This window comes from Zophobas morio, unplaced genomic scaffold, assembly GCF_036711695.1.
Source record: "Zophobas morio isolate AGI-343-1 ecotype UQ-CSIRO unplaced genomic scaffold, CSIRO_AGI_Zmor_V1 ptg000108l, whole genome shotgun sequence".
In the NCBI taxonomy this organism is placed as follows: Eukaryota; Metazoa; Arthropoda; class Insecta; order Coleoptera; family Tenebrionidae; genus Zophobas; species Zophobas morio.
In genome coordinates this window covers 661,950-675,036 of record NW_026972213.1, presented here as the reverse complement: position 1 = coordinate 675,036, position 13,087 = coordinate 661,950, and the positions used below count along the sequence as shown (strand labels likewise).

Below are 13,087 nucleotides of genomic sequence, written 5' to 3'. Positions count from 1 at the left end.
TTCCAGAATTAGTTAATTAATTCAGTGCATTGAAATATCGCAATTTTTAAAAATTTCAAAATATTCCATACGACATATGCAGAAAGATCTTGAGTCATCTTTGCAAGTAGGTGCGTGAGAGTTTTTGTTCGGATTAAAGAAGCATCGACTTCAAATAGCCTCTGTTCGGATTACTGGATTTTGGTAATTGTAAGGAAATATGGATTTTGCAGTTAGGCCTCCCAACGAATGAAAACTTCATTACTATACTCAAAAACATGTCTTACATGGTAATTTTTTGTTGAAAAATAATAAGTATTTTGCAATTAAAGTCCACTCCTTTGGCTCTCGCCGATTAAAAGAAAAAGCATCACAATTGAGATAGGGCGGGTGGGCGGGGCTTATACTTCGTTTTTTTTCTTAATATACATAGTCGTCTTTTCGGAACAAGAAACTTACGTATTTGAAATGATAAATTCTTGTAGACAAATATGGATCTTGCAATTAAGCCCCGCCCCTCGATCCTGAAAAATTCATCACCATTGAGAATTGAGATCGGAGCGGATGTGGGTGGGACCTACCTTTTGGCTTTATTTTTTTCTTAATATACATAGTATTCTTTGAACAACACTACACGTAAAACATGTTTTTAATTTCTCGTAGAGAAATAAGTATTTTGGAGTTAAGCTCCGCCTTCTTGGCTCACTATGAATAAAAAAAATCATCACAATTGAGATAGGGCGGGTGGGCGGGGCTACATTTTGCCTTTTTTTTTAATATGTGTAACCTTATTTCGACAACAAGAAACTTAAAAATGTCTAAATTGTTTTTTTTTCTTCTACAACCCTTTTAAATACGGCAAAAGTTGAACATCAAATTACTGTCAAGGGCAACTTGGCAACGGAGTTTATAAATGACAATTTTCAGCTCTTAAAGTAACGCCAGCGGGAACAGCAGCTGCAACGGGAACTTCAACGTCAACAGCAAGGTTATTATAGATCCTATTTAATAACAGGATCTTTACAGAGTAGACTTCGACGATTGCTAGTTCTTCGCATTGACAACTACGCAAGTTCAAATGTTTCACAATTTTCTCGCCAAATACGCATAGGGAGAGAGACAAAGGACGAATTAAAGAGACATTAGGAAGGAAGTACATACTTTTGTCTTACTTTTTTCTGTACATAAATCACCTTTTTAATTTAAACCTCACCGGTTAATTTAAAATGTGTTTCCAAATAACGTTTAGTGACATCTTACTTCAGGTATTTCGTTGGCACTAGTTCAGAAAATATGGAAACTGTAACTGTACTCATCATTCCACATAAATATGACTTCTCGCCAAATTTTGGTTGTAGATAATTTTAAAATGTCACCTTTCAGTGTTTTGTATGATCTTTGGCGTGTTGGAAGCATTCACAAAACCATGTAGTATAATTCATAAAAGTTGGTTCAATTAAAAAAAATAGTGAACTAGAGTTGGTTGTCTTAAAAAATTTTAGTTGGTATACAATCTATGTGAACGTCTGTCATGACGTCAGCTTATTTATAACTGAGATTAATTCTCACGTTGACTTGTATTGTAAGTACGACGGTAAAGTCAAAATTGTTGACACAATGATACGACATTCACCACGCACAATAATTATTATCAGCAGAAATTAGAAAACTTGGCGTCAACAGGTTTAATACGTACAAAAGTAGCTGTGCAGGTCGTAATTGCAGTATGTTAATTTAAACTGCATTTCTGTCAATTTGACAACTTTTACAATTACATTTTATTTATTAGTTGTGTACTTAATTTGTAAGTAATGTTTAATTTAAAATACGGGTTGATGTATGGCAGCAATGAAATCTGTTATGAATCATGATATAGATTAAAAACTGCAACATTTGCTGTAATGTCTTGTATGTTTTTTTTTATTCGGAGATGTATTTTGCACCAAGTTTTGATTTTATTTTAACTGATGCTTACTCTGATTTAAACCACATACACTTTATGAGTCAGACATTCGTGAAAATACACGTGTTCCCTGGGGAGCAGTATTTTGAAAACAGAGAACAGAAAACGAGTATTTTTTGAATTTTCGTAAACATAACATCCTTAAGGGTGTTACTTATTGATATTTGTTGGCACCCTACGCGCAGGGTAGCTAAGTCACAAGGGGAATTATCCAATTTGAATAATTGTGCTAAGACTGTTACGAATGTTTTTGGCACATCGTATGAATGTGGCCTTAACATATAAACAACAAGTAGGTATGTTTTAATGATAAACTTGAAATAAGTGATAACAATCCGTGATTCCCTGTATATTAGCCTATCAATGTCTTATCTACGCCAAATACGATAACAAATATTTACTTGAAGGTAGAACGTAAGTGTATCTTTTCCAGGAAAGCGATAACAACCCGGATGAGCCGGTGCATTACTGTTGTGCAATGAAAAAAAAAAATTTTTCTTTAGATTTGACGCGTCTCTAGAATAAAACACGTGTGTTGACAGGCACAATATAAACAGTAAAGATTAAGGTGGAGCAAAATAACGAGCGTTTATGTGATTTGTAGCAACCTAAATATATGTACTTGAAAAAATTTAGTGGGAAACTGTCAAGAACAGTCAACACAATGTCCATGATATAACACAAAAATAAATAGGATACGGATTATGTTGGAAAGTTATCAAGAATTCAGTTTATTTATTAATAAAATTTCTCGTGGAAACTTCGCGTGTCGCTTCCATTCGGGCCTCGCTTGAACGTAGGACGGTTTTGATTTGTGGATAAACAAAGTGAAAAGAGATGCAGCAGCAATGTTAGAGGCAGCGATAAAGAAGAGCGAGCGGCGCGCATTTTTACCTTAGTATAATGACTTTAAATATTGGTCCGGAAAGGCCTTTAATGATAGCGGAAGCGTTCAAATGACAGCGTCCATGTAAAACCACACCATTCACCTATAACAAAAAACAAGAATGATATTGGGACACTACAGACCTGAGGCCGTAACACTGAAGGAGGAAATTCATCGAACGCCGCAGGCCGCACACCACTGCACTGCACTCGAGCGGAAACACGTACCGAGGACCGAGGACCGAGGAGTCGACGGCGGTTATCAGTGGTGATTAACGCGCGTACACGACGGAGACGATCGCTCGCCGGTCGGCACTCGCGAAGACGGCGCGGCGCGGAGCGTCGCGACGCACACTGGAACGATTCGAGATCATTTGCGGACACAAAAATATCCTTTTACTGTACATACCATGGAATTTTGATGGTTTTTAACGCCGTGTCTAGCTTCCCGGTGGCGGTAATAGGTTTTATGACGGCATAAAGTTCTGACGTCACAGGTCTTGTAGATGATAATATCTGAGGGCACAAACAGTACGACTGTGAGCCGAATATTGATTACCGCTGAAAAAAATGTTTTCCTTGTAAAAAGGTGAAGCCATGAAAACCTTAAAAATGAAAGTCCACTGGCTATAACACAAATACTAAGTACACACCATAAAATAATTAAAAACATGTTTAAATTTTAATTTACAATTTTTCGGAAGTGAAGAATTTTATAAAATGCGAGGCGGAACTACGGCAACACACATTTCCTAGAAATACATCATACATTATTATGAGTTTACAACTTTTCGCCGATAGCCGATGTTAAAAAGAGGCGACCGTGGATTTTGAATAGGCAGCGATTTTTTTTTGACCTTAGTAAAGAAGTCATTTTGCAACAAGAATTTTTGTAGATAATGCAACTATCTACAATTTTTGCTCACAACTTTTCAGAGTAACATTAATAACAAAGAAGTTATGAATAGAAAAATGACAAAATTTGGAACGAAATAACCTTTGCATTTTCAGTCCTACAAAAAATTACTTTTTAGAGTTTTTTTTAAAGCATTTCCTCATAAATGTTTACAATTTATTTTGCTTTATGATTTGTCAGCGTTTCCGAAGAAGGTATCCTGTATGATGGGAAAATTTAAAACTTATATGATAAAATTTGGATAAATACAAATCTGAACATATAGAATAAAAAATCTTAACAGAAATTTCTAAAAAATGTTAATCTCATGCAAAAGTTATTAAAAACACATCTTCAACATTTGGAAACTCAAAATTCTGAGAAAAAATACTGGTCGAAGTTTATCTCGATAGAACTTTCCTTGTTCCTGAAGTACAAGTCCAACAAATCCCGCTTCTTTGAAAAATTATAAAATCAGATTTTGTGATCTTTGTTTTTTGATAACTTCTGTAATGTTTTTACAGAGGCATAAATAACACCCCCGCAACTCCTGTGCCGTGGGGGCGCAAATTGCTAGGGATTATGCAAATTGTACAAGTACGGACAACGTAAAATATATATAAGTTCTAGTTTCAAGTGTTTTTTTATACATCGGAAGAATGTCACGTAGAAATTTGTTTGATTTGAATGTGTTTGTCGCCTCCAAACAGAGGATTAAAACTATTAAGATCCCAGCGATGGTTTTGTTCATAGACTTTAGGAAGGCATACGACTCTGCGAGTAGGAAGCAACTATTTAAGGCGATGAGGGAATTTGAAGTATCGCCGAAATTGGTCAAGCTAACAAGAATGACTACAAGCAGGGTGAAAGTTAATGGAAAAGTGTCGGATAGTTTCGAAATAAAAATGGGGATGTGACAAGGTGACAGCTTGTCAACGCTGCTGTTTAATATAGTGTTAGAAAAAATTATTAGAATGGGGAATTTAAACCGAGAGGGGCACCTAGGTTTTAAAAGCCATCAAGTGGCGGCATATGCAGATGATATAGCCATAATAGCAAGAGGAAAAAAACCTCTAAAAGACATCATCACCAAACTGATTGAAGCAGCACAGAAAATGGACTTGCATATCAACCAAGAGAAAAGTAACCTTTTAATAGTGGAAAATAAGGCAGAACCTATAACGCTAGATATAGAATACACTGGAGGACAAGTAAGTTTCAAGGGGATGAAGGAATTTGTTTATTTGTGAAGTATACTATCAAACAAGTGCGACAAAGAGAGCGAGATAGAATGGAGATCACTAAAAGGGAACAAATGTGGAGGAGGGCTAAATAGGTATTTTGGGGTGAAGAAAATATCCAGAAGTATAAAGCAACGGGTCTACAAAACAATAATAAGGCCTACCGTAGTATATGGATGCGAAGCATGGGTTCTAAACAAGAAACTAGAAGAGAAATTGCTTAGGCGGGAGAGAAAAATCTTCAGAAGAATATACGGAGGGAAAAAAGTAGGTGAAGGGTATGAAAGAAGGGTGAACAAGGAAATTTATGACTTATATGGGGAAGCTGACATCTTGGAGGTAATAAAAGGAAGAAGATTGGAGTGGTAAAACAAATAGCGGACAGGCAACAAGAGGGAACAAGAAAAAAAGGAAGACCGAGATTAAGATGGAGAGAAAGAGTGCTGCAAGACATTGAAGAAAGAAAAATCAAGAATTGAAAAAGAGAGGCAAGGGACAAGAAGGGTTGGAACAAGCTCATACAGCTCAGGGGCCAAGGGCCTGTTTAACGCTATAATAATAATAAATTATTGTAATTCCTATTAAATAAAGATGTGCGTATTCTCATTTTATCGAAAAATGGGGTGACTCGTTCTTAATTTGATCACTAAAAAATTTGTTATGACGTCATAAACATAGATACTACACACCTCTAGAGAAAAAGAGAGAGAAAGAACGCCTTAAGCACTTGACCATTCTTACTTATATCTTGAGTTACTGGTAACATGCTATTATATTGTGTTAATTTTTTTGTGAACTTTTGGTCGTTTAAGGAAAACACTCAAAGGGGGATTCCGTACACTGCAAGTATATGTAGATGTTTATTATTGCATGACATTTAAATTATTTTAAAACAGAAATCTTTGAAATGACGTCATGAAGTTGTTGGTGGTGATGATAAATCGAATTTTGGTTAGCATTTAACCATGTACATGATATACCTAATATGACATATGACGTATGACATTTGATAACAATCGGTCCACTAGTTTCCGAGATTACGTGTTTAATAAAAAAGGATACAGACGCTAGACAGATAGCCAGCCAGTCAGTCAGTCAGACAGATAGACAGACAGGCGGAAACGGGGTACTACTTTTTCGCCCTCTAGGGGTCATGAAACGTCGAGAAAACAGAAAAGTGGCTATTCGTCCGATGGAATCTTAAACTAAACAAATAAGTTTTATACAAAATCTAATTTTAAACCCTATACTCCTCAGAAAATTTTAAAAGTGAATTTACATAATACAACAAGGATAAATCAAACAAGTAAAAAGCCTAAAATTTAAAAAATTTATAGAACTTCTGAGAAACCTGAAACAAATATCGAGGGAGCATTAAGTGTAAATGAACACTTTGTTTCTCGAAAAACAAAGAAAGATTCCTTGTATTTTGTTTTTGACGTGAGTGTTTTGGGTGCTCTTACGCACTTAACTATAATTCGCCTATTAGCCGTCTTACTTCTTATTCCATTTCCATTCCCCATAAATCTCCCTTTTCCCCGTTACTTAACTCAAACTATTGTTTCACCCTCCTAAACCGGTTTGATTGATAAATACTTCTTCTTTAAAGCTTTCGACGAAAAAAGAGGGAAGTCATAACTTTGAAGCCTTTGTTTGTCTAAGGGCCGGTTGCATAAACGCAAATCAAATTTAATCTTTGATTAACTCCATAGTAACGATTGTTATTATCATAGTTACAATTGTTCTTAATCAGAGATTAAATTTGATTTGCGTTTATGCAACCGGCCCTATGTGTCTGAGGCACCGTGGATGAACCGTTCCAATGCGTTTTTTTTTGTTTGAAACCTGGTTCAATCGGCATGATGTTTAACTATGTTTGATGATAATCACTTCAGCTATTTTAAGATCATCAGTTCATATCATTTATGTTATTCCCGACGCAGAAAGAGGCGTGTTATAACTTTGAAGCCTTTGTCCGTCTGTAGCACCGTAGCTCCCAAATGAATGAACCGATTTCAATGAGATTTTTTTGTTTGAAATCTGATTTAATCGTGATAGTTCTTGATGGAAATTTAAGTGTTTCAAGATCAGGCCATAACACAGTTGGCGTATAAATCAATTAGGCCTTTTAAAAGTTTATTTTTTGTGTTGTGGGTTTTTAACTTTCTTCACTTTTTGTAGGATTGAAAATATTAATGTTACTTCGGGTGAAAATTTTTCGTCCCCTAGTTTTTCAACTTTTCCAATCATAACGGTTGTATTATTTATGTTGTGCGGAAAAGTTATTAATAAAAGTAGTAGATCTCACGGTTACGGAAATAAATCCAAAAATAATTGCATTTTTATTTTCAATATCGTGACCAAAAACAACAATCCCAGTCCTAAACCTAAAAAAATTACTGCTTACCCAAAATGTATGGTCTCATGCCGAATTTATTACGACGCGACAAAATTGACCACCAGGAAGCTAGATAAGGCCAACATTTAAAAGTGTAAATGTTGCGAGAACCGAATTAACACCAATTGGTACCCTAAGTATAGTGTAGTGTCTCAGTACTCAAACTGATAAGGGTGAACTTTTCCATATGGAATATTTTTCACTAAAAGAAATAATCTAGAAATAAAAGTTCTATGGTGTACAGTTAAATTTACTACTAATTGGAAAAACATAATACCTACAATTGATTTTATATGAAACATTACCCAGTAGTGTTGCTAATTTGCTAAGACTCCCAAATTCATGAAGAAGTTCCTGCAAAATTTGTCAAGAACGGTCATTCCATATTTGTTTAAGTTCAAAAACACTAAACAAATTTTATTATTTATATAAAAAACAGCTATATATGTATTATAGCTGTTTTTTGCAATAGTTGATAAAATACTCTAGTTTAATAATATATTAAAACACAAGCAAAACTGCGTGTCAGCCTCTGTTTTTAATAATTAATTTAAAAAGTTCACCTTTCTGGAAAGGTTAAATAAAAAAAAATTCGTTTATATCTTCAACCAACTACGGGACTTTAGACTTCAAAGAACTATTAGTATTTTCGACGAAAAATTATAAAATAGGAATATACTTATTAGAAAAACAGGTAAAGAACACGTTGCACATTTCACACGAAACTTATTTAACAAAACTGTTGTGCGACATGAATAGTTTTTCAGAAGACTTGGATACAGAAATTTTGGTTAGCGTTTCACTATTTTGAAAATAAGCTTAAACGTCCTTTAAAATTTCACAATAACAGGAATCATGTTTATAGAATTACCCTTTAAAAAACACACAGGCAAGCAGATTGGAAACCTAAGAATGTTGCAATTAATATTCAAAACAGTTATATTATCGTCTGAGTCGTGATTTAGAAATGTAAAATCTGGTTAATAAAGAAAGAATAAAGAAAAATGATTGATGCTTCGTTGTAGTGACACCATCGTCGAAAAATGAGTTAAAAATAACATTATTCGAAGCTTCAATTAAACGTAAAAAACTAAAAGCTAACTTAAAAGATATTTGAAACGTGATGGGTTAAAAAATTGAAATTGTAACCAATAAATATTCAGTTCCATTACTAATAAATGTGGCAACGCTACGATTCTGTAACATGTCATTCACAACTAACATAGACCACATTTTTAGAAACGGATCATTTGAACCGATCTGACAATATCGTCCCGAAATATTCGGCGTGAAATCAGTGGTTATAATAACACTGAGATTTACAAATCTTAATAAAATTACCCGATCGGTTTATTATAAAACGAAATGTGGGTGATTTAATATAACCTCTAATAAAATTACGTGTCATGGGGAATATATATATATCATATATAGAAAACGACACTAAAGAAATATTAAAATCAAGAATTTCACACGAAGGTCTTCATGAAAAATAAATTAAATCCAAAAATATATTTTTTAGAAAATCTTTTGATCATTTGTGTCGGTTTTGTAAAATATAAAATGAAAAAATTCTCTTGGAAGAACTGGTAATTCAAGGCTGCAAATTATTTTGTCATTAATATAAATAAGAGCGAAACCTCCAATCATCTCAGATAAATGAAATTTGCTCCTCCTGTATTAATCCACTTTATGAAGTTATGTTTGTTTCAATTGTGCAACACTTGGCTTATTTACAATAGAAACTGGTTAAAAAACAATACAACAAAATATACACCCCAAAATTAAGAAAATTTTTATGCAATCCGAGGATTTACGCTTAGGGACCCAATCGGTAATTCAAGTTTAATAAATATATATGTAATTGTGTATATACTGGGTGTCTTAGACTTCATCTCCCGAGCAGCAACTTCATTATTGCTAGACAAATGGATATGTGGTGAAGAGTAAGTTTAATAACAGATTGAGAAGCTATAAAAATCTATCTATTTTTAAGTCAGAAATTACTTTTTCTTTTTAATTAAAAGAACTTATGATTTTTTGGCATTAGTATGATGTACCTCACCTTCTGTAACACTTCAACTTCCTAACAAACTTAGCCTTTACCACATATCGATATCTTCATTATACACGAGAGCTGTTGGTGAGAAAAATCGGACACCTCGTAGTTTAAAGTGTTGATTAAATTATACAATTATTATCATATCAAAATGTTTAGAAAATCTGCAAAACCGACGCTTCGTTCCACTGTGCGACGCCGTCGGACGCGAACTTACCTCGAGTATTTCGTCGCCGATCTGGATGCCCCCTGTCTTGAACGCTGCACCGTTTGGATTCAAACCGCACACGAAAACGGCCATACAGTTGCGGTCCTTGTGGCCGGCCAAACTCAAACCCAAGCCTTGATTGCTGCGCTCCAGTTGCACCATGAGGATGGTGTGGCCTAGGTTCGCGTATTTCTTCTTCACTTTGTCTGGAATGAAAGAGAGCGGGTTTAAGCACGAATGTATTTTGGGTTGTATAGCTATAATCTATGAACAGAGTTTTGTTAATTTTAAACTTGTAGGTGGTATCTCACGCTAATTGTCCGAAAAAAAAAAAAAATAAAAGTGCACGTTTCAGAGAGGCAAATTCGTTCTCCAACGTATTTCATTGCCAAGAATTTCAGAAAATGCAGTTTTTTAAGTCAACTCTCGACTGAAATTGAAGCGCTGAGAACTAAATTTTTCGAATGAATGCAAAGTAGGTAAATATATTTAATTCTGTTTATGGCTGGTCGTTTTCTTGATATAGTGGCTGTTTAGAGCAAAATTTCATTAATAGCCACACGAAAAATACGGCATACAACACGAATTGGGTATGGTAAGAGCATCATTTTTGAAAACAAATCAAAATTTACATTTTGAAAATTAGAGAGGTTTGTTTAAACTATAAATTACAGGCGCTGGTTCGAAGCTTGACGGTGGGCAAATCGTGAACAGGGGGGGATTTGTTTTATTCTGTGACGAATTTACCTGACGTGTCTGCAAAGATCGTAACAGAAGGAACAGAATATGATTTTGATTGTGTTTGTAGGTCGTGTGTAGTTGACATTCAACATCATGAAACTATTTTGTCTCAGTAGTTAATCGAGAGAATCTCTGACACGAAGTATGTTCCTAAATACAACCCTGAAATTTATGGAGATATCAAAGCGGCACGCGTGTCTGAAAGATCGACGAAGATTTCTACTGGGAAGGTTGTTGGACCATTGTTGGCCTAAATGACACTAACAGGATCATAAAATTTTATTAGTACATAAAAATAGTGTCCAGTCCAAGCCGCATGCTCATAGTCGTTATATAATACTGGTTGTAAAATATATCATTTCCTATGAAATTTAAAAAATATATTTATATATAAAAAGGCCAATTTATTCTTACTCGTATGTCTTGTAGTATTCTCCTTTGGGTCAAGTTTCAGATTTACATATTGGTGACAGATATGTACAATTTCAAGCTTGTTATGTTTGGCGCAAGTCTGGCTTATGTTGGTAATTAATAAGCAAATGAAGCAAAGTTTAGTCTACAAGTCGTAGGAAATAGTTTGTGTTCTTAGACATAGTTTTACATTTGTTGTTAGTGATGAATAGTTGTTTGTAGATCAATTTTGGGTGCGTCTTCAGTAAGCAAGCGAAGTTTGATAACTGGATCAATTTCTCCAATGCCTAATTAAATCCAATTTCATGTTTTTTCGATGTTTCATAGCTCCAAGAATATGCAAAAGTTTATCTCCCGTTTCCATCTATCAATCATCTGACCGTCGTCTGTTGGCGATTTTTAGTAAATAGATAATAAACAAGATAAATAATTAAATATTCGAGTTTTATATTACTTACTTTATTGACGGAAAAACATCCTTAAACAACACAAAGAAAAAATAATAAAATCACATGAGAATATTACAATATTTTTAAAATAAGATTTGCCTTAACTTAGTTTGAAATTTAGGAAATGTATCTGTATAAAAATCAATTCTGCTATAAATAGAATTACAAGTAGATAATATATTATTAAGTGGTGAAAACAACAAATAATTCGTAAAATTGAATTTAATGTAGAACAAGGGAGCTTGTCTAACATTGAACTGAGGAACATAGAAGTTAATAGAATTAAGAATGTCAGAATCGCACATATTGTTTAAAAGTTTATACATAAAACAAATTTTGTGAAAATCACGACTTACACTTAATAAAGACAAACCCAAATAAGATTTACTAAGACTAGTAGAATAAGAGAGCTTAAGGGGTAATTTGAACAAAATAGATTTGACAAACTTATTTTGAATGCGTTCAATTCTATTCTTATGTATCTGATATATAGGATCCCACAGTATGCACCCATATTCCAAAACTGAACGGACCAATGATGAATATAATACTAGAGAAGTACGAATATCATTAAAATCATGACAGTATCTCTTTATACACCATAATACTTTATTAGCTTTTGAAACAATATATTCGCAATGCAGGACAAAGGATAATTTTTTGTCTAAAATGATACCAAGGTCTTTTACGGAAGAAACAACTTTTAAGGAATTATTGTCAATAGCATAACATGGAACCGATGCCAGAATTTTACGACTAAAACATATTACTTGACATTTGCTATAATTTAATTTCATTAAGTTATTCTTACACCACAATGAGAGAGAATCTAAGTCTCTTTGCAGTAAAAACATATCGTTACTATCCCTAATAGTTTTAAATATTTTTAAATCATCAGCGAACAGGCTAAAATTACATTTGAGTATATTAGACACCAGTGGCGGCTCGTCAGGGGAGGCAGTGCCTCCCCTGGAAAAATTGACTATTAATTTTTGTTTTAATATCTGTTGACTTCAAATATATTTTAAAGATACAGCAAATAACTTTTATGGAACACTGTGATTTATTAAAACGCGTCTTGGTAACATATTTTGAAGTACGCGCTTTCGACAGGAATAAGCGCTGATCATCGTCGTGTAGGCCAGCTTCAGACGGAGGCATGCCTCAGATAGACGGATGTCTTCAGTATGATTAGTCAGTGGTGCTAATATGTTTTTGAGAAAGACAATAGTCATCAGTGCTTTATCAAAGCGCCAGCGGAGGCACCAACGCCTACCTCCCATAAGCCAATCAGATCGAATTTTTTTATCTCACGGTGAAACTGCACAATGCTGAACAGGGATGCTGAATGCATTTAGTGTACATTTAGTTGTGCGTTAATTAGACGCGAGGAAAGGTGTTCACTGCATGTGCATTGCCAAGGTTATGTATTAAAACTTTTAAGTTAACTTGGAAACAGTAGGACAATAAAAATGTCAGTTTTGCTATGCTGATAGCAACATAAGAATCTATAATCTCCAGAATTTCTTATAAAGTTTAAATATTTAAGCACGGTTTCCTTACGACGAACAATTGTATGTCAAAGATTTAGAACCTCTCATGCAGATATGAGCAGAACTTTATTAATTAATTGATTAATAAGTATACAGGGTGTTATTGAAAGGTACGTACAACAAAATAGACAAGTCTTCGCGAAGTCTAAGAAGTCGGAAAAACTTATTTTGTGTTATCAAAATCATAAGGGGAAAATTAACCCTTATCCAACCTTTTTAGACGCTACTGAAGGATAAATAGGTAAAATTAATTTATTTTAGTAAATCCTAGCAACTGTAACAATAAAACTTTTGTGAAGACTAAA

At 34.1% G+C, this 13,087-nt stretch overlaps 1 protein-coding gene across 6 annotated transcripts in view; it reads right to left on the bottom strand.

The window, feature by feature from the left end:
• Window positions 1-13,087, bottom strand: part of LOC135144640 (inaD-like protein) — a 501,533-nt gene that overhangs the window by 30,058 nt on the left and 458,388 nt on the right. For all 6 annotated transcript variants that reach the window (XR_010283205.1, XR_010283206.1, XR_010283204.1 and 3 more), the window contains exons 21-22: window positions 9,638-9,834; window positions 2,837-2,931 (exon numbers count right to left, since the gene is read on the bottom strand). Coding sequence is in view for 3 of the 6 variants with exons in the window: in XM_064076688.1 (XP_063932758.1) it covers window positions 2,837-2,931; window positions 9,638-9,834 (292 nt within the window). In the remaining 3 variants the exon portion in view is untranslated. The remainder of the gene's footprint in view (window positions 1-2,836; window positions 2,932-9,637; window positions 9,835-13,087) is intronic.